This window comes from Solea senegalensis, unplaced genomic scaffold (genome assembly GCF_019176455.1).
Source record: "Solea senegalensis isolate Sse05_10M unplaced genomic scaffold, IFAPA_SoseM_1 scf7180000017656, whole genome shotgun sequence".
NCBI classification, from domain to species: Eukaryota; Metazoa; Chordata; class Actinopteri; order Pleuronectiformes; family Soleidae; genus Solea; species Solea senegalensis.
Window position 1 is genome coordinate 11805 of NW_025322478.1, and position 23901 is coordinate 35705.

The window sequence follows — 23901 nt, forward strand, 5'->3', positions numbered from 1 at the left end:
GATCGCGAGGCAGACCTTGAAGTCACACGCGGGCTGTGGCGCTGATTGGCAGTAACGTATCGTGACGCTCAGATGCTCAGGATGTGATGCTTGTGTTGGCCTGAAGGGGGAGCGCTCACAAACCCAGCCTGTGTCTTACAGGACCTGGAGCGTGCAGCTTTTCTTTTACATCCCATCAAACATGAAACTGAGCCGAGGTGGAGGAGCGGGACAGATGAAGCGTCATCACTGCGTAGCCACAGGTCCACGTGTGTGTGCGTGCGTGCGTGCGTGGAATCACATTTAAAAGCAAACATTATGAAGTGAGTCATTGCAAAGACTTTTATTTGTGTAAAAAATAAACCTTTTGCTGCAAACCTTGAACTGGGAGAGTGAGTGAGTGAGTGTCGCTGTGAGTGACTTGAAATGTCAACACTCCCACATCTCAACACGACAAAGACCTTTGACCTTCAGATGCCATTTGTGGTTTATCATCATCCTCTGCTCTCACACACACACACACGTAATAAAACTAAATGGTAATAAAACAAATTTACACAATAAATGTTAGAATAAACAAAATCTGTTTAAATTTGACACGTTTGATATTAGAAGCTATGTTCAGAGAAGTTAAGATTTTTATTCCCATCTATTTTTCCTCCAGTAGATGGCGACCTAGGCGACACGTGAATGGAGCGGCAGGACATAAGTGTGGTTACCATAGAAACCAAGGGACTTTTAACATCATGTGACTTTCACATCAACTGCGACGCATTACAAGCAAAGTCAACGCAAATCTGTGAATTTCAACGAATAATTAAACACGTCAACTCAGCACTGCGATTCATCCAGAGGAACGTTCGCATTTGTACGTGCAAACGCAGAGAGGGCGGAGCTGAGACTCGAAAGTCAGCGAATAACGCCGCGTGAGAATGTACTTTTTATACGAGAAGATCAAAACGTCGGAAACACAAGTTGACCAGGTCCATTTGAAGGTGCTGAAAGTGCGTCCGAAAGTCCGGCTCGTCTTAATCCGACGGTCCAATCTCGTTCCCGATGCCACAAACCTCCCTCAGGTTCTTGTCGGTTCTACTGAACTTGTTCTGCAGACGTTCTCCGGCGCTGATCATTCCCGCTTTCTTCACAATCTCTGGAAGCTTCTGGAGCCGTGGCGCCGTGGCGGAGGCGATCCAGGCGCTCAACTGGGCCTGGAGTTCCGAGTTGCTCAGCCCCGAGGCTCCGCCCTGTTTCCTTCCGTCCTCAGACGGCAGGTGGTTCACGATCCGACGCAGACGCCTGCCCGTCGCTCTGTGGTGCAGGAAGAAGGCGGGCAGGATTTCTCTGAGGTAGACGGCTTCGTCTGCGAGAAGAAAACATCGTTGTCAGCCAATCAGGAGACGGAGAAAAGACCTGGACTGACGCCCCGCCCACTTTCACCAGCGGATTCAAAATTATGAATTTGACAGAAAAGTTCTTTAACTGGCAGAATTTACAGTCAGGAGGAGGGGGAGGAGGAGTTAACAATCAAAGAAAACTGCATGATTGGACCCTGAATTAGGACACGCCCCCCCGAGTGAAGAAAAACACGGAACATGGACTTCAAGATTAAACTCGGGAACTAAAAATCTTGAATCAGCTGTAGGAACACCTGAGTCTCACCTGCGAGCTCTCCACAGCGCACACACACGCTGTCATGCCAGGTGGCGCCGGCGAGCAGCAGCGACAGCCCCGCGGCGTCGCAGCCCTTGTGTTGTGAGCAGTTCAGGTGAGCGGAGAAGACGTCGGAGAAGGTTCCGTCTGGACAGACGTGACACTCTGTGTCTTTGTCAGGAGTTCCTGTGACAGACAGACAGACAGACAGACAGACAGACAGACAGACGTCTGATGCAGTTACGCCCGTTTGCCTCTGAGTGGCAGTGAAAATCATTTTCCCTCTCATTCAGTCTTTAAAACATCCGTCGTCATGGTTACAACACTGTGTTGTTGTCTTTGATGTCGCTGCTGATGTGGTCAATAGTCAGTAGTAGTTGGTCAGTAGCTGGTCAGTAGTTAGTAGTTGGTCAGTAGCTGGTCAGTAATTAGTAGTAGTTAGTACTAGTGGGTCAGTAGTTGGTCAGTAGTTAGTAGTAGCTGGTCAGTAGTTAGTAGTAGTTGGTCAGTAATTAGTACTAGTTAGTACTAGTGGGTCAGTAGTTGGTTAGTAGTAGCTGGTCAGTAGTTAGTAGTAGTTGGTCAGTAGCTGGTGGTCAGTAGTACCTGCAGTGAGGGCGCCCTCTCCTGGTGGACAGTCCCTGTGCTGCAGACACATGTCCATGTCTGTGACGTAGTAGAACCCTTGTTTACATTCACACTGACAGTTGTTGGTGGCGTTACATTCCTGTCGCACCACCTGGTTCTGTGCACACACGCCGCAGCGCAGACACCTGTCGATGTAGTTCCACCGCTCCGTGAACGAGCCCGTCGGACACTGCACACACACGCTCCTGCGCACGGGCGTGCAGTGTGCCCCCAGGTGCGTCCCGGGGGGGCAGCGGTCGCACTCCAGCACCCGGCCGCTCACCGGGTCGTTCAGTCTGAAGGTCAGGAGCGGAGCGGTGGCCGAGTCTGTGAGCGACACCAAGCCGGCCAGCAGAGCCAGGGTCAGGAGCGGCAAGGGAGTCTGAGCAGGAAGAGGCGGAGCAGGAAGAGGCGGAGCAGGAAGAGGCGGAGGAAAAGGTTTTTTACTTCCTATTCCCTGTACTGTGTATAAAAAATACTGTACATGACATGATGTATTTTAAACATTTCATTTATATATGTATATAGAATTTGTAAAATATAATTTTTTTAAAAGCATTTAAAATACATCATGTCACGTGAAAAAGAAACATCCGTGTATATGTATAAATATGTTTATCAAAACTGACAAAAAACATATAGATAATATATCTCATATGTTCTGTATATTTTTCTAAATTTCACATATATTTTAAAAATATATGTTCATATATACTATATACACAGTGGTGGGCTGACAATATCAAAAAAGTATTTTATCATTATGATTATTGTTTTTAATAATCAAATGAATGTGTGTCTGAATTCAATGACTTTTTCAGTATGTTATGATTATATTTCCATGTGAAGCGGAGCTGGATTTTCCTGGATGTCATTAAACGCATCATAGCTCCGTGGACCCGCTCAAGTCGTATTGCTGGCCTTTCCTATTTGATTCTAACTTTGACTGACGTGTGTCGTCAGCCAATCAAAATGTGATATCATAGTGACAGTCTGGCGCGAGCCCCCAGTGATGTCATCAACGACGTTTGAACCTTTGGCGGGTTTTGAAGTAAACTGTGATCACTGCATTAACACCACTGATCCATCATGTCTCTGATCTCCTTCGTGTGGAGAAAAGAAGGAAATGATTTCAAGAGGAAGACCTACACCCAAGAGGTTCATCATTTACGGTAGTTGGAGTGTTAATGTTGAATTTCTAACATGTTTTACAAGTGGTGAGGACAAAAGTGTTGATCATAAATAGTGACGTGTTCCCCGCGTAGCTGACGTCTATGCTTATGTGGAAGCTTGTTTTTGTGTCATATAGTGGTTTGTGAAACTGCTGAGTGACTTAACGGAACATGTGGTGCTAATGATGCAGTAGCCTATAGATGCACTATCTCGTGATTATAGTCCATAATAGTGTGTTTTGTATGTGGTTGTGTGTGTTTGTGCGTGTTTTTACTGAAACTTTTACCGTACGCTACTGTGTATGCACAACATTCTAAAATTACATATAAACAAACGTGTATAAAACTGTGTATGTTCATATACACATAGACACAGTACATGTATACTGTCAACTAAACATGATTTACATTCATAGTGTCCATCTATACTATGTGTATAAAACATTCTTTTTGTTTATATATACAGACTATAATGGAATAAATGCATATAAGTATATTCTCACATATATACTACACACACTACTACTACATACTCTGTACAGAGCATGTTTTTTTACATTCACATGTATCTTTATGTCTATATGTATATATATATGTGTGTGTGTGTGTGTGTGTGTGTGTGTGTGTGTGTGTATATATATATATATACACACAACAAAAGTCTATAATAATATATAAATCACATCTATCCACGTACACACAGACACGTGTATAAATATAACACATGCCATGGATGTAACACACACACACACACACACACACACACAAACAAACAAAACGAGATGACGTGAGATCATGTCAACATACATACACACGTGTTCACTCACCATGTTCAGCTGCTGTCGCCTCTGCAGTCTCTCTCTGTGTGTGTGTGTGTTCTCTGTTCTTCTTCTGGTCTTATAAAGGAATCCCCCACACACAGGCCACGCCCCTTTACATCAGTACTGTAAAATGTCACAGTGATGTCATCATCTAAATGTTTGTGTTTTATATAAATATAATACATAAATATATGCATCCATATGTACATATGTATATTTGTGTGTGTACATATACAGTGTAAATATATATATATATGGTCAAAACATACTCTTATTTTGTGTTTATGTACAAATAAAAGTCAAAACATGTAGATAATATATTTTTATATATGCTGAATATATTTTCTTGAAAAAATACATATACTGTAAATGAAATGTGACATATAAACATATGTATATAACATAAAAATGACTTAAACATTTAAGTGAGTAATTTGACTTTGATTTAACATATGAATCTGATTTCCTTCCTCTTTCTTTCTTTGTGTCATATTTTGCAGATTAATCAACAAAAAGTACTCACTGTGAGACAGGAAACTGATGTTTGTAATCCACTCACTCTCCCACACCAAAGTCCATAGAGATTTACACAGCCTGTCAAGTCCTCTTGTTCAACATCCAAAGGACACAAGGACAACTCAAATTTCCAACTCAATCACTTTTATTTTCCTTTTGGCTTCGTCAGTTGATTGGTGTGGACAGTAAATGAGGTTGTAAACCTTGAAAGACAGAAACAAAAGTTACAATTTTAATTACATTTTTTTAAATAAATTTAAACATTTTAAATAAAGAAAATCAAATTTCATCCATTTCCACATTTTTAATAAAGTTTTAACATTTAACTTTTTGAAACATAAACATTTGAAGCAGAATTTCAAACACCATGAAAGTAAAGAAAATGTTTCACCGACCATTGGCGTCTTTGGACTGAATCTATGAGTGAACTTGAGTCTCTCTGAAGTTTGTGTTTGACACACACACACACACACACACACGCACACACGCACGCACGGGCGCTATGCTATGCTAACATACTGGCGTTAGCACCGCCGTGAACGAAAGGAAGCTGTAGCTCAGTGATGCTAATGGAAGCTACAGCAAAGTTTCACTGAGTGAATGTGAAGTGCATGGAATCAACACGGTCCGTGTTAAATGACAAGACGGAACAGCGAGGACTTTTAATAATCTTTACTGACACTCTTAACAATTCTCAAGGAAGGTCCTCTTTGCTGAGGAAAAACAACAGCGTGGCTATGAAAACCTATAGCAATTGGCGAGCGCAACGCTCTACAAGAGAAACGTTGCGGAACAAAAAATCACTCCGAAGAGGAAACAAACTTAGACTATGATTATCATAAAAAAACTTAAACAGAAAACTCTCCAAACGGAGGAAAAACAAGGCTCTAAGCACTTCAAAAAGAAAACAAACTCAAGGCACAAGCCTAATGATTGGCGATCCTAACTAACTAAGAATGAAAACAAAACTTAAAGGTAAGTCACAATCATAATGATTGGAATTCCTAAAGAGGCTGTGAAAATGAACCAACAAAAAACTTTCCCAAGGAGGAAAAATACAAGGGCTATAAATCTGAACTGAACTGAACTGAACTGAACTGAACTAAACTGAACTGAACTAAACTGAACTGAACTCATTCACAGTTTCCACACCTCACACACACACACACACACACACACACACACACACACACACACACACACACACACACACACACACACACACACACACACACACACACACACACACACACACACACACACACACACACACACACACACACACACACACACACACACACACACACACACACACAGAAGCATTGGCGATGACACACTGGCACTGAAACAAAGAAGCAGAGAGTTTTTAAAGTGCACATGGCTTGATTGTCTGCAGGTGTGTGTAATCAGGCCGAGGAGGGGGCGGGGCAAGCTGCCAGAGTGACATTAAAGGCTGACTGACATCCTGGTCCTGATCCAGATCCTGATGAGAAACAGAAACCATGATGAGGAAGATGATCAGTGAAATTCACAACAAATACATCTGTGTGTGTATATACACGTACATAATATATGTATATATATATATACTGTATATATTATACTACATTTAAATTTAAACATTTACTGTATATATTTATACATTTGTGCTGTTTTCATTCGTCAGAAGTGAAACATCATTTCTGACGTGAAAGAATTCAGTTACACTGTGTTTTTCATTGAGACAACACTTGATTCACAGTGAGTCCACAGATGACGTGGGTTTACTGGTGCACACACACACACACACACACACACCATTATCAAAACACAGGTTCAGGGGTTGACTTGGTTTTTCTGTGTTTGTGTGTTGCTGACCTCAGAGAGTTTTCACAGGAAAATCCCTGACTGTGCCTGAATGCCTCATCGTGGTTCACTTTCACTTTGGATAAAAGACGCCTGTGGTTTTTATCCGCAAATGAAATGATGCTCGTTTCACTGAAGCCAAGTGTTAGTCTGTGAGTCAGGACCTGACGTAGCACACACATCACAAACACCTGTGTGTGCGTGTCTGTTCCACAGATGAATCTTGTCATTATGTATCACACAGCTGCTGACATGAACACATGAACACATGAACACATGTCAGTCTATAATGTTTTAAACGCTCCAAAATAAAGTTACGACTAATTTGTTGTAAGAAATTTGGACGTTGAGTCCATTTTAATCCATACATAACAAAATAATCTTCAATAATCTTCAATAATCTTTCATTATCTTCACCAAATATTTGAAATAATCGTAATCATTAAAAAATAAAATAAAAAGAATTGAATTCTTAATACAGATTTGAGTGAAGTCACAAAGGTACAAAAAATCTGAAAAAAAATGTTTACGCAAGAAACAAAAACACATTTGTTTCTTTACGTCAAATTTGAATCAAATTCACTTTTTTTTTACAAAATCAGGAAACGATAAACAAAAGATTCCAAAAAATATAGAATCTTTACAAATATTGAATATTATGAAAAAGAAGTTGAATAAAATATTAACGGCGGTTTAGTGTTTTCTTTGAATGGCAGCTGTGGGGCGGGTCTTCATCCTCAGCAGCTCTTCGATAGGTCGACTGCTTCCCTGGTAAAAGTCCAGTCCGGTGATCCACTCCACGTCCCGTACTCGTGACCGATGGAACCACATGAGATCGTCCACCCACTCAGACTCGTCTCCCGAACTCTGGCCAAAAAAAACCCAAATATTCACGTTTGTTTTGACTCTTTACGACAAAAACAACAGTTGATCAAGTGATCAAAGATGGTAAAATATAAAAGTAACAATAATAATAAAAATAACTCTCAGAAGTGTTTCACATATTGTAAATGTGTTTAGTAAAAAGCTAAGGTTTTTATAAATGATATGTCTAAGTGTGAATTTGTTTTATAAGATAAACATTTGTGTTCACAAATTGATTTTCTCTTCTCTGAGGATTTATAGAAACGTTTGACATCCTATGAATTTGTTTTGAGATATTTTTTGTGTTTGCAATAGTAAACAAAAACATTTTTTCTACATTTGTTTCACATGTTGTAATTTTTTCATAAAATAGTTTTATAAATTGGTTTAGAGAGCTGTGAAAGGCAAAAGTGTAAATGTGTATTTTTGGCACTCACTGGCCACCGTACTCGTGACCAGAGTACAGAGGTGATGCATAGAGTTTCCGGGTGACAGTGCGTGACAGTGGGGGATTTTCTTACTCTGCAGCTGTGTGAGTTGTCGGGTCTGTGAGGCAGCAGGAAGGACACAGTCTGCAGCTCGCTGCCACAGGCGCTCGCCGTCTGGGTGGAGTTCCTGCAGCTGGTGAGCACCACAAAGTAATGTGTGGGAATGGAGATGTTGGTGCCGGACACAAACCTGGATTCACAAACACACAAGAGGAGACGGTGATTCCAGCTCCAGCTCCACTCCTCAGCTTTTTAATCACATGTTATCTGATGGACTTCATTTAACTGACAACACACACTCAAAGTGTGTGTGTGTGTGTGTGTAGGGACGAGTTTCCACACTCTGTGGAAACTCGTCTCTACACACACACAGGCTTTGAGTCAGCGCTCAAAGCCTGTGTGTGTGTGTGTGTGTAGAGACGAGTTTCCACAGAGTGTGGAAACTCGTGAATGGCTCAGTTCAGTTCCGTTCAGTTTAGTTCAGTTCAGTTCAGTTCAGTTCAGTTCAGTTCAGGTCAGTGCAGTTCAGTTCAGTTCAGTTCAGTTCAGTTCAGTTCAGTTCAGTTCAGTTCAATTCAGTTCAGTTCAGTTCAGTTCAGCTCAGCTCAGCTCAGCTCAGCTGACAAAGACAGACGTTGCTTTGACGTCGCACTCACAGCTCTTCAGTGACAACGCTCTCTGACCAGTCATTTTCGTACCGGCTCAGCTTTAACCTCATCAGAGCAGGAACTAAAGAAAACCAGGTTCCAGCACCTAAATCATACAACGGTTGCTATTTTGGTTCTGTTCCTTGTTACCTTGTTAGAAGAAGAAAAAGTCCATCATTCATTTCCTGTTCAGGGTTGAGAAGGTTGAGAACATGTCCTAAACGCCTGACTGGTCTGACGTTGATACATGAATATTTGATTCCGGGCGGATTCTCAGCATCTTTCTCACATGAATGCGTGAGGACAATCCTTTCAAAGATTAAATGTCGTCATGTTCAACAGGAAATGAAACTCACTGCTGGATTTGCTCCGGCCTGTCGTACTGGCCGTCGTAGTTGTAGTCGAAGGCGGGGCCTGTCACCACGTTGACGCCGTTGTAGACAGAGGCGTATTTCATCAGTAAGGTGTCATGGAAGTAGGTCCAGATCTCTGAGGAGAGCAGAGCAGAGGTTGACGTGGTCTTCGCGTGTCTTTTTGCTCACCATCGCCGTGACGTTTTTAAATTTCTTACTCTTAAACTCAGGATACATTGGCACCACGTTACTCGTCAGCAGAGCATCAAACTGCTGCTCTGCCGTCGTGTTCAAGTCTGCAGAGACACAGCAACACATTTAACACGTGTGTCAGAACAACTGTCTGAGAATCTGTGGATTCCTCCAGTGTCTGTCCAATTCAATTCAATTTTATTTGTATAGCGCCAAATCATAACATGCATGATCTCAAGGCTCTGTACATAGACAACAGCAAGGAGAGCAGAGAACCCCAACACTTCACACAATGAGCAAACACTAGGCATCAGTGGAGAGAAAAAACTCTGACAGAACCAGGCTCACACATGTGCGGTCATCTGCCTCCACCGGTTGGGGTGAAAGGAAAATGGGGGACAGCGGAGAGGTGGGGGACAGAAAGGGGGGAGAGAAAGGACAAGAGACAGAAGAGAGAGAGAGAGACCAGGAGCAGATACACAACAACTGTATCAGGTCACAAGTTTATACAGTTAATGATATCGACTTTTTAATTATGGCACAATAATAATAATGGTGATGATATGTATGATATGGATAGCCTCGAAAACTGGATCTGGATCCTGCAACCTGCAAGATGAGAATACAGAGAGAGAGAGAGAAGGAAGGAAAGACACAAACTAGTGAGAGAAAGAGACAAGATTAATGACATATAAAAAGTCATAATCATATCCTGAGAGTGAGAGAGTGAATGTGCGTGCACCACAGCAAAATCCCCCAGCAGTCTAGTTCTATGGCAGCATAACTAAGAGCTCTAACTATAAGCTTTATCAAAAATGAAAGTTTAACTTTAACTTTAAATACAGAGAGAGGCTCCGCACTCATTTGTTTCCCTCTGACTCTTTACATACACTTGTAAAAAGAAATGTAAAGATCAAGAGGGCATAAACATCTTTATGGCCATTGTGACCTTCAATTTTGACCTTTGTTAAAAACTTTAACCCCCTTTCCAAATAAATCCAGAGAGAACTTGTGTGAGCAGCTCTGACACAGCGGTGAACTCAAAGTGTGACATTTAACACATACACACACTGTGGTGTGGGTGTGATTCTGTGGAATGAAGGATTTTGATGTCATGAGGGAGGAAACAAGTGCAACATGGTTGATGTAACAACACAATGGTTGTGTCTGTGTCCAGACCCGGGATGACGAGACGGACACAGGTCCACTTACAGTGCTGTGGGACAAGCCTCTGTTTAAAATAATATCCATGGTATAAATGTTATGACAATAATGTCTTTTTATCATTTAATCATCAACACCCACACTCCTGGAAATGACGTACCTACTAGAAATACCATGGTGGTCATTTGACCGTTCACAATTCATTTGCATATTATTACAATAATCAAAGTACAACGTGAAAGTAAATAGATGTGTAATGTGAATACAGGTGATGAGGAAGCAAAATGTGAGAAAATGTGTTCATTGATGATCAGAAATTAAATCTGCTCTTGAAATTACAGATACGAGCCCCTTTTATTGTTTTTCATTTATAACTCAATAGAAATGAATTATTTCTTTATTTAACCTTAAAACTGATTAGTAACATACGTATGTATATCATAGCATTTCATCTCTTGCCGACGTGTCGGGCTTTTGCTCATGTGGACAGAACGCAGTTGAGTTTCTCCGTGTCATCAACGCATGTTTTTATAAAGAAGTGAAGCATTTACTGCAGCAGGTTGAGGATGTTACACAACACTGTCACTGGTCACCTGCATGGCAGACGGTGAGTGATGCACCTTACGCACGAGGGAAGTGCTCTTCCGATTTTATTGACTGTTTTTTTTGGCTCAACTCAAGTCAAGAAGTTATCTTTAGTGATGTCCCTGCCCTGTCCTGTGTTTTTGTAGCTTGATTTTGTGTGTGTGTGCTGACACGTACTCGGCGGGTACAGGAAAGCGTGGGTCAGGTTTCCGGCTCGGTCGTACTCATCACACCTGGGACTCTGAGTTGTCAGAAGTCTGACATCAGCTCTCAGACACTTCTGTGTCACTGGCACCAGTGGATCTGTGGTCACCTGTGGAAGCACATTATTCAAGTTACACTACAGTAAATCCCCTCCAGACCACTCCCACCGACCCAGAGCCGAGGGAACCGCAGTCATTTAGTTGAAGGAAAACTCTCCAGGATTTTTATGAAGTGAGCCTGAGAGAGGACGATGGATCTGGACAGAAAACAAATTAGCTAACCTGGTAACTCACCTATTAGTTACTGAGCTAACCTACTTGTTCAGCACTTAGATTACCTTGTAGACAACCCAGTTGCACACCCATTAGCTCACTGTTTCACAACACTGTGTCCCAGGCGTGTTCTTACGGGCTTGTCGATGGTGAAGGAGCTCCAGAGAGGCATGAGCGCGTCGCTGCTGTAGGCGCTGATGAATCCGTCGTGGCGGAGGAGACAGTAACTCCGGTCCGACTGCAGCGTCCGAGGACGACCGAACAGCAGGTGCTTCATCTCTGCGGCAGATTCTACACAAACACGCGTGCAGTTCATTCCCGGAAACACGAGATCCGTTCCAACTGGGATTTAAAAAATTGATCTTTGCTGAGGAAAATCTTTACCTTGTTCTGTCGTCAGGTTCAGACGACTGTTGATCTCATTTCCACTCTGCAGAGAAACAACAGAAAGTCTCGTCTCATGTCTTCACATACAGATATAATGAGGACAGTCCCTCAAACTCACAGTGAGTCAACATCATTTTACCCACCAGAGCTGGACAGGAGCACGCAAGCGTGTCCTCAGGGTCCAGACTGAGCAGCTGACACTGGGCAGGCCTGCTCTGCTCTGCAGGGGGCGCTGGTTTGTAGAACGGCGTCCTCAACATGTGGTTCAAACTGCCGTGGGTCCCATTGTTGTCAGCGGGAGAAATCTGTAGCAGGTCTGCGTGAAGAAGGAGACGCTTAGTTCAACGAGTAGATTCTCAGTTTCCCTAATTACTATGATCACTATAATAACTATAATTACTCATACATATATACAGTATGTGTATACTGCGTCGCAGTCTACAGTCTCACCACTTTATGTCATTCACTCTCACACAGTGGACCTTTAACGTGGCAGACACTCACCGCACATGAGGTTGTAGAGCTCGATGTTGGAAAACGGCTCGACTTCTGTTTTGGACTGAAACTTTGGTCCATAACTGACAAACATGGCCTGCAAAGACACTTTTCTTTAAAACACCTGGACTGTTTGTTCACATATTTGTATTCCCTCAGGCTTCTAGTATTCAGTGTAGAACAAGCCTTAACTTAAATGAGTAGAGAAGAGGAATGTAGGGCGCTCACATGCATGCTCTCCACGTCATTGTCGTAGCCGTGGGCTCCACCCGAGCAGAACGTGAGAGATCCAGGAGATCTGTGGAAATAACAGTGTGAGCAAACTACGTCTTTAGTCTTCTTGAAGGAATTAATAATGATTTCATTAATTGAGGTCATAGCCAGGAATGTCTCCAGTGGTTTCCTGTCTCTGAGCATCATTCCACACTGATGACCTCAGAGGATCAAAGTCGATAACACTTTATTTTGATAGTCTCATCAATCATGTCAAGCACTTATTCAACCCTTCTTATTTAGCTCAATATTTGGCAGTAAATGCTGGATGGATGCATAGAAAAGCTCATTATTTATTATCAGAATACCATAATACAATAGTATGATCAATTCTTAGTTGATTAGTTTGCTCACGTGTTGACAGTCAAGAGAATATTGGTAGGGATACTTTCAAAATAAAGTGTTGTGAAGGTCAGTGGAGGTCAGTGAAGGACAGGGGAGGTCAGTGAAGGTCAGTGAAGGACAGGGGAAGTCAGTGGAGGTCAGTGAAGGACAGGGGAAGTCAGTGGAGGTCAGTGAAGGTCAGTGGAGGTCAGTGAAGTTCAGTGAAGGTCAGTGGAAGTCAGTGAAGGGTCAGTGGAGGTCAGTGGAGGTCAGTGAAGGACAGGGGAGGTCAGTGAAGGTCAGTGAAGGACAAGTCAGTGGAGGTCAGTGAAGGACAGGGGAAAGTGGAGGTCAGTGAAGGTCAGTGGAGGTCAGTGAAGGGAGGTCAGTGAAGGTCAGTGAAGGGACAGGGGTCAGTGGTCAGTGAAGGACAGTGGAGGTCAGTGAAGTTCAGTGAAGGTCAGTGGAGGTCAGTGAAGGACAGGGGAGGTCAGTGAAGGTCAGTGAAGGTCAGTGGAGGTCAGTGAAGGACAGGGGAGGTCAGTGAAGGTCAGTGAAGGACAGGTCAGTGAAGGACAGGGGAAGTCAGTGGAGGTCAGTGAAGGTCAGGTCAGTGAGTTCAGTGAAGGTCAGTGGAGGTCAGTGAAGGTCAGTGGAGGTCAGTGAAGGACAGTGGAGGTCAGTGAAGGTCATTGAAGGTCAGTGAAGGTCCATGGAGGTCAGTGGAGGTTGTTTACCTCTCAAACAGCCACTTTGCGTCGACCAGGACGTTGACGTCCTCGATGCGACGGCTGTTGGCAAAGTGGAGACGCTTTGGCAGGTTGGTCTTCAGGTACGGTTTGATCTTTTGGTCGGGCTTCTTGCACTGAAATCAGAGTCCGAAACCATGACTAGTGAAGATCACAGTGACCCTTGACCTTCGATCAAATCGAGTCCGAGTCCAAGTTTCAATAAAAGAACTATAAACAAATGCAGTGAAACGTTGACAACTCACCGTCATGTTAGCAACAAGTTCTGCTGGATCAACTGTTAAAAGAAAAAAATGATGTCATGACCAAAACAAACAAACAAAAAAAATACAATCATCTCATCAACAATACAAATCCTGAAAGATTTAGACTTAAAAAAATCTGTTAAAAAAAGAAACTAGTGATGATAAAGACAAGGCTTTATCAAGGAAACAATGAGTCTGACCAAGTGTTTACATGCAGGCGTAATCAGACTATGAATCACATTCTCTAGGTATGCATTAAGAAAACTTGTTGTGATTGTCTTAGTCTGACTAAAATTGGACCTTTAACATGAATGTAAACAGGTTTCTCTGGGTATGTGTTTGTTTTTCCAAAACACTGTTACGGAACAAAAAGGATGCATCTCATCCTGCCAGTTCACTATCCTGTCTGTCTGTCTGTCTGTCTGTCTGTCTAAAAAACAAAAGGCAAACGTCAAAGCTCTGGTTTCCTTTGAACAAAGTTCTTTTCACTTGTGCCAAACAGAGTTGAGTTCAAACCAAAGAAAACCTTCAGTGATTGAACATAATCTGACTTCATCAGACCGTCTTGACACTGAGCTTGATTTACAATAGTAAACAGTAAAGTCTTATGAAAATGAACCTGGCTATATTTATCTCCATGGTGAGAGCTGTGAGTAATCATCAGTCTCTGCTCGTTGCTAGAAAACACAACCATGTGCTTTCATGTAGTGATGGTTCACAGCCACTGTGACCAGGTGACAATGGCAAAACATGAAGCAAAACATGAAACATAGGAAAAGCTGTTGTATAAACCATTAAACCCAAAACACGAGCCTGACTAACTCCAGACCACATCTATAGATCTACAGCCAATGACATACAACAAAAACATGTGAACAAACGTGCTTGTGGTAGATTTCCAGGAGCTATGGTTTTCTGACATCAAACGACTTTTGTGGAGCAGCAGCCGAATCAAAAGACAGGTGCTCTTTGATGGCCGCCATGTTGGATGTACATAAAAGTTGCTGGACGTCTGGATGATTCTCTGTCATAATCACGTTAAGCCCCACCTTGAGCGTATGGCGCCCACTGGTTCCTGAAATCCAATCGCTGGCAGACTGGGCTGAGTTCACCCAGGCTACCGATTTTCCAAAGTTGTATCAGAGATGGAGGAAAAAGCTGTTGCCAGAAACAGAAAGTGAGTTCTTCGTTCAGCTCTTCCAGGAGGAATCCCGAGGCGTTCCCAGGCCACCTAAAAAACAGTCTCCAGCGACTCCTGGGTCTCCCCCGGGGCGTCCTCCCGGTGGGACACACTCGTAACACCTCACCAGGGTGATGCCCAGGAGGCATCCTAACCAGATGCCTGAGCCACCTCAACTGGCTCCTCTCAATGCGGGGGAGCAGCGGCTCAACTCAGAGCCCCTCGCCCAGATGACTCACCCTGTCTCTAAGGGAGGGCCCAGACACCCGGAGGAGGAATCCCATTTTGGCCGCTTGTATCCGTGATCTACCATCAGCTCGTGACCACAGGTGAGGATAGGAACGTTACCTGCCCTCACTTCACATGACTTAGATTAGATTAGATTCGATAGTCCTTTATTTGACCTGTGGGTTTCCTCGTTTCCTCCCACAGTCCAGAAACATGCAGATCTGGGGATTAGGCAAACTGGCCACTCTAAATTGACCGTGAGAATGGATGGGTGTTTGTCTCTCCATGTGACCCTGTGATGGACCCGCGACCTGTCCAGGGTCTGACCTAGCCTTTCACCCTATGTCAGCTGGGACTGGCACCAGCGCCCCCTGAGATCCTCATGTGGAGGATATGGAAGGAAAAGTGATGAACGACCTGGTAACATCTTTGTTCTGTGAACCTCTAGCATCGGCCAAACTCCATCCATTCATCCATTCTCCACATGACGGTTGTTGGGGACAATCCAACCTGATGTTTTTGGACTGTGGGAGGAAACCTGAGGACCAGCATCTCCTTGCTGTGAGGCAACAGTGCTAGCCGTATGCTCCACCGCGCGGTGCAAAAATCCACTTCCCATTTGTTGCTCATCCAGAGTAGATTTACTCACTGACTGTGTCTTTGTTCTTGGCCCTGATTCGTCCAAACGGGCCCTCGGTGACCCAGTAACTGCTGACGTCGCCCACCAACTCCTGCAGAACCTCCTTCCTGTCGCAGCTGGTGTCCTCCATACCTGCAACACAGTGGGACGGACGGACGGACAGTTGTTGGTATCAGCTAACGAGAACATGCTGACTCCACACTGAAAGACCATGTACAAGCAGAATTTGGAGCAGAGAGAGACGGCAGCTGCCTCTACCGTGATCGGCGACGATGATGATGTTGAGGCACCGGTGGAGTCCCAGCTGCTTTAGACCGTTCATGAGTTGTCCGATGACTTTATCCACACCCATGAGGGCGTCGATCACCTGGAGAAGAAGAAAACAAACACTATCATGCCACATGTCCACCGTCAATGTTCTCACAAAGTCTACCATGGACATTATCTTGGGATTATGGTCTGTATTTTTCACAGCCAGGAATTGAACCCACACCCTTCCAGTTGAAAGACAACTGGCCCTACCACTAAGCCACCATGGCTCAATCCTAACTCCTCCCTCCTCAATACTTTTACTTCAGTACATTTTATATCAGAAAAGTACTTTTGTTACTTAAGTAAAAGTTTTAAACTTTAAGACTTTTACATAAGAAATATTATAAAAACTTTAAAGTACTTTATAGACTGGTAATGAGTCACTGTCTGAACACAGAGCAGAATAATTACACCTGGCAGGTGGAGACGTGTCCTCCTCGTCCTTTCCTCACATTTGACCTTGCTGGGATTGACTCACTACTTTAAAGGCATAGGTCAGGCTTTTTTTGAAGAGGTCACTCTCAGCAGGTTTAAGCTACTTCACAAAACACTTGTGTAATAAAAATCTACGTCTGTGATGTTCACGTCTTTATCTCACTGTGACACACACTTTTCCAACAGGAAAACTAGGCAACCTGTGTGTGTGTGTGTGTGTGTGTGTGGGAGAGTGAGTGGTTTACAAACATCAGTTTCCTGTTGGAAAAATCTGTCTCACAGAACAAAACAGACAATAAACATGGAAAAATGTGGACAGACGTCCAGAGTCAAAGTGAGGACAGACAGCACAAGGACGAGTGGATCCTCGGTTCATTAATATCTGTAATGACTTTATATAACGTGAACTTCCAAAGTTCAGAGCTGCTCATTAAGTGTCATAAAGACGGAGCTGATGAGATTCTTATCCTTTTATTCGTTTATCCTTCAAACATTATGGTGTTTTACAGCAGTAACAGTTGTTCTGTGAACTTCAGACTTTAATGTAGTCACTGATGAGGCTCAGGCAGTGACAGGATGATGATGGTGCTGTTGTTGTGAGGCCTGTGTGTGTGTGTGTGTGTGATGAACTCACTCCTCCACTCACTGGACCGTAACTGTGTCCAGATTTATCCGGCTCCTCCAGGTACAACGTGAAGAAATGTGGCCTGAGGAGGAATCACACGTGACATCATCAAAACACAGACCGTAGCTGAGCCTCATCCTGTTCCTGTGGTTTTTAACTGAGAACACAGGAAGAAGAAGAAGCTGCCACATGACACACAAACGCACCAGAACCAGAACCAGAACCTGGTTTTAGAGGAACCCACCTTTCATCATCTGGCAGCTGCAGCCACTTCAGCACGGTAAACACTCGCTCTTCAAACGGAACTTTTCTACAAACACAGAGTTCATAGATCAGTTTTTTGCAGCGTTCTCGTCAGCGTCCGTGTTTTATCAGCTGTTATGACCTGTCAATCACTTTAGTCCAAGCTTATCAATCAATGAGTCCATGAGTCATCATCGGGTCCTTAAATCAAAGCGTTTGACTGCTGTTGCTTCACAGTTCACGCAGTGGGACCGCCTCTTACCCGCTGTACGGTCTGTAGATGTCCGGGAAGCTGCCGTTGACTTTAACGTCCGACCCCGGCCAGAAAAACGTCCCGGACCTGAGGCCCTGGTACCGCGCCGTGTGCCAAACCTCGACGACACAACAACACACGCGCAACGCTATTTCATCACATTCATCAAATCAATCTCATCTTTATTATCGGACTCAGGCGCATTAAACAAGTCAGGAGAAACTAATGAAACAATCCCAAATAATCACTCATCTTTATCTCTCTGTTAAACCACTCACTCTCCAACACACACGCACACACGCACGCACACACACACACGCGCGCGCACACACGCGCACGCTCACACACACACACACCTGCAGCTCACAACACACACACACACACACACACACACACACACACACCACGCTGCGGCCACACACACACACGCTTGCACACACTGCATGCACACACACCATGGCGCCACACCACACACACTCACACACACACACCGCACATGCGCGCACACACACCGCATGCACGCTCCCACATGCCGCATGCCGCAGCTCAGCTCACACACACGCACACACATGCACACGCCCACACACACACACACACACATGCACACGCCTCACACACACACGCACACACACACACACACACACACGCTCTCTGCTGCCTCGTGTGGTCACTTTGTGTCACTTGCATAATGTTGAATGATGGTTTTCAAACACCAAATTTTACAAAATAAGACATTTGAACTTAGTGACGGAGGCAGCAGTGGATCAACAACTCCTGTGTGGCGTGTGTGTGTGTGTGTGTGTGTGTGGAGAGTGAGTGAGTGAGTGTGTGTGTGTGTGTGTGGGAGAGTGAAAATCACTGATTTAAAAGCGTGTTATTTATGCTTCTGTGGTTATATCAGATTTAAAACAGTTGAAATACAGAACTCACAGGTTGTCCCAGGTACCAGGCTGGATTGTCCTTCTCTGAGTTGGACAAACTGAAGGAGGCGTCAAACACCGGGTCGTACATGACGTTGTCGATCAAACCGTTAGACTCTGGGTAAAGGCCCTGAGGACACATAAGAGAACACAATTATAACATAACATCAGTGAATATCCGATTATTTTAACAGGTGGTATGAATATTTATATATATATATATATATGTATATATGTATATATATATATACATATACATATATATATGTATATATATATATATATGTATATATGTATATATATATACACGACATTAGAGAAAAACGTGTGTGGTTACCGTGACGATGGTGTAGTGGTTGGGAAACGTCTTGGTGGGAAACGCAGACTGCATGTACGGAGCTGAGGTTCCACACGCTCCTGTGACGCAGAGCAGACGTGAGCGTCCACTTAAAATCATCTGCCAAAGACTTTTAAACTGTAATGTCCCTTAAAACCAGACAAAACTGGACAAAACTGGACAAAACTCAAGTTTAGTTTAGTTTCACTGGGGAAAAAATTTGAATCTGAGATTCAAGTCACAATTCTAGTTTTAATCTCGGAATTCTTGGAAAGAGGCTTATTTTTCTTTAATGAAATTCACAATGTTCTTGTTTTAATAAAAAAAAATGGAAGTAAATGTTTGTCTAGAACAAATCTGCTTTGATTTAAAATTTGAATTTGAACAATTTCCCCACAAACAACTCAACAGAAAGTGGATCTGTCAATCCTCACACACACATCTGACACAATCCAGCATCAGACTGTGATTATTGTTCTTGTTTAAGTTTAAAAAGTCTCACTCAGTTTGTCCAGCACTGGGACGAGAGATCGCCACGTCTGCAGGTACTCGGCTCTGAGTCCGTCCAACGAGACGAGGAGAAGTGGCTGCGTCCTGAAACTGTGACAGAGAGACAGAGAGACAGACAGACAGACAGGCAGACGGACAGACAAATGAGACCCAGAAAACAGAAAGTCCACAAACGTCAACGCGAGCTGAAGACAAAAGTGAAGGACACTGGGGCGTCTTACTTTAGTGGACATGTGGGGGACATTTGGACGTCACACTCCTCCTCCAACCACGTCTTCTCTCCTGCAAACACACACACACACACACGCACACACACACGCACACACACACACACACATCACATTTTTCCAAATAATCAAATTTGATGACAAAAACACAGATTTAATGTCATAATCAGATTATAATTTATAATTTAGAAAAGTTTTGTGTTAAACACAGAAGTGAAATCCACGCATGTTCTAAAGTATAAATGATTCAATTCAGATTATTTTAAGTGATTATTATCCAACAACCAACATGTCACTTAGACATGATTTATACTAGTTGTATTAGTTAGTTAGTTAGTGAGTTAGTGGTAGTGAACATGTTTGTAGTTAGTTAGTCTTGGTGAGTTAGTCACCATGCGTGGTTAGTGAGTTACACGTGGCGAACATGTTTGTAGTTAGTAGTCTCGTTAGTGAGTTTAGTCAGTGTAGTTGTTAGTCGTGTGTCTGTCTCACCGGAACATGTTTGTAGTTGTAGTTAGTTAGTTAGTGAGTTAGTGAGTGTCTCACCATGTGAACATGTTTGTGTTAGTTAGTTAGTTGGTTAGTGAGTTGAGTTAGTGAGTCACAGTGGCAGACATGTTTGTTAAAAGTAGTAGTTGTTAGTAGTGAGTTAGTGAGTTAGTTAGTGTCTCACCGTGGCAGACATGTTTGTAGTTAGTTAGTTAGTTAGTTAGTTAGTTAGTTAGTGTCTCACCGTGGCAGACATGTTTGTAGTTAGTTAGTGAGTTAGTGAGTGTCTCACCGTGTATGTTTGTAGTTAGTTAGTGTTAGTTAGTTGTTGGGGTGAGTTAGTCTCAGTGGCTCTCAGTGTCTCTCGTGGCAGACATGTTTGTAGTGAGTTAGTTAGTTAATTAGTGTTAGTTAGTAGTTAGTTAGTTAGTTGAGTTGTTGGTTGGTGTGTTAGTTAGTGAGTTAGTGAGTGTCTCGCGGCAGACATGTTTGTAGTTAGCAGTTAGTTAGTTAGTTGAGTTAGTGAGGTTAGTGAGTTGAGTCAGTGTCTCACCGTGGCGGTGTCTAGTCGAAGTAGCGACATGTTTGTAGTTGGTTAGTTTAGTTAGTGAGTTAGTGAGTGTCTCACCGTGACAGACATGTTTGTAGTTAGTTAGTGAGTTAGTTAGTTAGTGAGTTACTCACTCACCGTGAGACATGTTTGTAGTGAGTTAGTGAGTGATGAGTCTCTCACCGCGGCAGACATGTTTGTAGTTAGTTAGTGAGTTAATTGAGTGTCTCACCGTGCAAGGTATGTTTGTAGTTAGTTAGTGAGTTAGTGAGTGTCTCACCGTGCGAACATGTTTGTAGTTAGTTAGTGAGTTAGTTAAGTTAGTTAGTCACTCAGGCAGACATGTTTGTAGTTAGTTAGTGAGTTAGTTAGTTAGTGAGTTAGTCAGTGTCTCACCGTGGCAGACATGTTTGTAGTGAGTTAGTGAGTTGGTTAGTGTCTCACCGGCACATGTTTGTAGTTGGAGGTTAGTTAGTTGAAGTGTCTCACCGTGAACATGTTTGTAGTTAGTTAGTGAGTTAGTGAGTGTCTCACCGTGGCAGACATGTTTGTAGTTAGTTAGTGAGTTAGTTAGTTAGTGAGTGAGTTAGTTAGTGAGTTAGTCAGTGTCTCACATTGGTGTATGTTTGTGTTAGTTAGTGAGTTAGTTAGTTGGTGAGTTAGTCGGTGTCTCGCAAGTGCATATGTGTTGGTTAGATAGAAGTAGTACCGTGGAACATGTTTGTAGTTAGTTAGTGAGGTTGTTGAGGTGTCTCACCGTGGCTTGAAGTGAGTTAGTTAGTTAGTGAGTTAGTGAGTGAGTTAGTTAGTTAGAGTCAGTGTCCGTTGGCAGTTCATGTTTGTAGTTAGTTAGTTAGTTAGTTAGTTAGTTAAGTTAGTTAGTTAGTGTAGTTAAGTTGAGTTAGTTAGTTAGTGAGTTGGGGCAGTGTCTCACCCATGTTTAGTGAAGTGATAGTTAGTCAGAGTTTTAGTTAATTAGTGAGTTAGTGAGTTAGTGAGTAGTTAGTGAGTCAGTCACATGTGCAGACATACTCACCGTATCTAGTTAGTTAGTGAGTTAGTCAGTGTCTCACCGTGGCAGACATGTTTGTAGTTAGTTAGTTAGTTAGTTAGTTAGTTAGTTAGTTAGTGTCTCACCGTGGCAGACATGTTTGTAGTTAGTACAACAGTCGTGTGCAGACACACAGTCGTCAGAGCAGTGACAGCGACTCTGGTTTAGTCTCGTCTCTCCACAGCGCAGCTTCGTACACTCCCACATCTGAGCTGTAGGGGGCAGTCATCATGTTAGATATTTGTTTCTCCTGTTAAACGACTGAAACAACGATTTTCAAAAGATTTTAACAGGAAATTAAAGTAATACAATACCTGTAAACATGTATACAACCTGTGTTGACTCTTGAACAGTGTTGCTAGTGTTAGCTACAATGCTAACATGAAAACATTGAATGACCTGACCCTTGACCTGAAACAGTCAAAATCAAGTTTTTTTTTAACCAGCAAAGTACATAAAAAAATTGAGATTAAAGTCAATAAATCCTAATTCTGAATTTAATCTCAGAATCTCATCTGGGAATTCATGCTGGGTTTTTACTTGTGGCACTAATAATCTTCCGTATTTTTCGGGGTCAATATATGATTTAAGTTTTGCTCTGTAAATCCGTCAGTAAAATAATTTCTTTGGAGACGAGACTGGGACGTCCCGAGAGGACAGACTCATAGAGAGGACAGTCTCACCGGGGACGGAGCAGGTGTCGTGGAAGTCATAGCAGCAGCTGTTGCTGGACACACAGCTGTCGTCACATCTGCAGCCCGGCTCCTCCCCGTACGGCTGGAAGCAGCGGTCCCTGCAGGACGTGTGAGGGACGACTGAAGACAGATATGAAATTGTATGTTTTAAGACGGTAACCGTGGTAACAGTTACACTGTGTGAGAATCCCATGACTAAACTAAACCTTATTAGTAACATTGACCTTAACCTTAACCACAACTCAGCTCCAGAGAAACTGGACAAGTTAAGAACTAAGATTCCAGAGAGTGAGTCACGTCACCTTTGTTCCGACATTTCTGCAGGTCCAATCCCAAACCGAGCCCAAGACAGAGGATTAGAGTCACAATCGATACAGCCAAGACACCTATCTGTGTCACACACACGTACAAGTATAAGTAATATACTTAGCAAAAGCAGATTGTGTGAGATTATTTGAGATTATTGTTTTTAAGAATATCAAAAATCTTTTGTTTCTCACTTAGTTATTAAATCTTAAAAGCTAGTTCTCTTCCAACCACAATAAGCTAAACTAACATCTGTCGGACAGTCACAGTCTTAGTCTTAGACTTCCTTTATTGTCATTGCACAGAAAACACAGCAGTGAAAACTATTATGAACAGCTGGATTATGTCACAGTATAAATCATTCCAAAAATACTCCTGTCAAAACTAACCATTATTTTCTTAATTAATCTGTTGATCTTTTTCAAACGTTGAAAAATTATTTCCCAAACTTGTTTCCCATAAACTACTTTTTCAAATTTGAATCTATGAATTTTTTTCCCCTCGGAATTCTGACTTTAATCTTAATCTGTATCTTCGCAAATCAAGTATTTATGTCTCATATTTCTATAGGGCTTTTTTTGCAGTGTATGAAAAGAAAAGCTGCTTTACCTTCATCCATAAGTAAATAATTTCTTAATAAAATACAGAGCAGCAGCTGTGCAGCCTCCAAACTCACCACGATCTTCTTCCTCTTCTTCTGCGGCTCCATCGTCCAACCCATGACCGTCAGAGACGACAACACAGAGACAAATGCCAGAGACAGAGACAAATGACAGAGACAGAGACAGAGACAGAGTAAGAGACAGAGTCAGAGTCAGAGTCAGAATCAGAGACGGAGACAGAGTCAGAGACAGAGACAGAGACAGAGACAAATGACAGAGACAGAGTCAGATATTCACCAGCCTGACCTCTGGACCAGGTGTGATGATGCAGTTGATGAGTAACTAAATGGCCGCGTTTCTCTGCTTGTTGTCGCGCCGACGCCTCGTAAAACGTGAAGGTAAGAAGACGTAAGAAAAGGAAGCTCACGGAGATACAAACGCATCAC

General features: G+C 42.9%; 2 protein-coding genes across 3 annotated transcripts; both read right to left on the reverse strand.

Moving 5' to 3' along the window:
* Positions 1 to 341: 341 nt before the first annotated feature.
* On the reverse strand, positions 342 to 4804 carry LOC122764772 (tumor necrosis factor receptor superfamily member 11B-like). Its single transcript, XM_044018703.1, has 5 exons — positions 4773 to 4804; positions 4256 to 4372; positions 2236 to 2638; positions 1639 to 1815; positions 342 to 1339 (listed from the first exon to the last, which is right to left on the reverse strand). Exons 2-5 carry the CDS (start codon positions 4256 to 4258, stop codon positions 1008 to 1010), a joined length of 915 nt encoding a protein of 304 aa, XP_043874638.1. The 5' UTR covers positions 4259 to 4372; positions 4773 to 4804; the 3' UTR covers positions 342 to 1007.
* A 2383-nt stretch (positions 4805 to 7187) lies between these two features.
* Positions 7188 to 23650, reverse strand: LOC122764771 (ectonucleotide pyrophosphatase/phosphodiesterase family member 3). 2 transcript variants are annotated; one of them, XM_044018701.1, is made up of 25 exons: positions 23530 to 23650; positions 22850 to 22937; positions 22536 to 22667; positions 21939 to 22064; positions 19757 to 19817; positions 19528 to 19625; positions 19026 to 19105; positions 18699 to 18818; positions 17778 to 17887; positions 17517 to 17582; positions 17282 to 17354; positions 16159 to 16267; positions 15910 to 16032; positions 13853 to 13884; positions 13596 to 13723; positions 12490 to 12559; positions 12271 to 12358; positions 11910 to 12082; positions 11764 to 11809; positions 11516 to 11670; positions 11081 to 11216; positions 9181 to 9258; positions 8966 to 9098; positions 7996 to 8152; positions 7188 to 7477 (listed from the first exon to the last, which is right to left on the reverse strand). In XM_044018701.1, exons 1-25 carry the CDS (start codon positions 23572 to 23574, stop codon positions 7304 to 7306), a joined length of 2601 nt encoding a protein of 866 aa, XP_043874636.1. In that variant the 5' UTR covers positions 23575 to 23650; the 3' UTR covers positions 7188 to 7303. The 2 variants fall into 2 exon arrangements, with proteins under 2 accessions (XP_043874636.1, XP_043874637.1); XM_044018702.1 differs by lacking the exons at positions 21939 to 22064; positions 22536 to 22667; positions 22850 to 22937; positions 23530 to 23650 and adding an exon at positions 20368 to 20386.
* Positions 23651 to 23901: the final 251 nt, after the last annotated feature.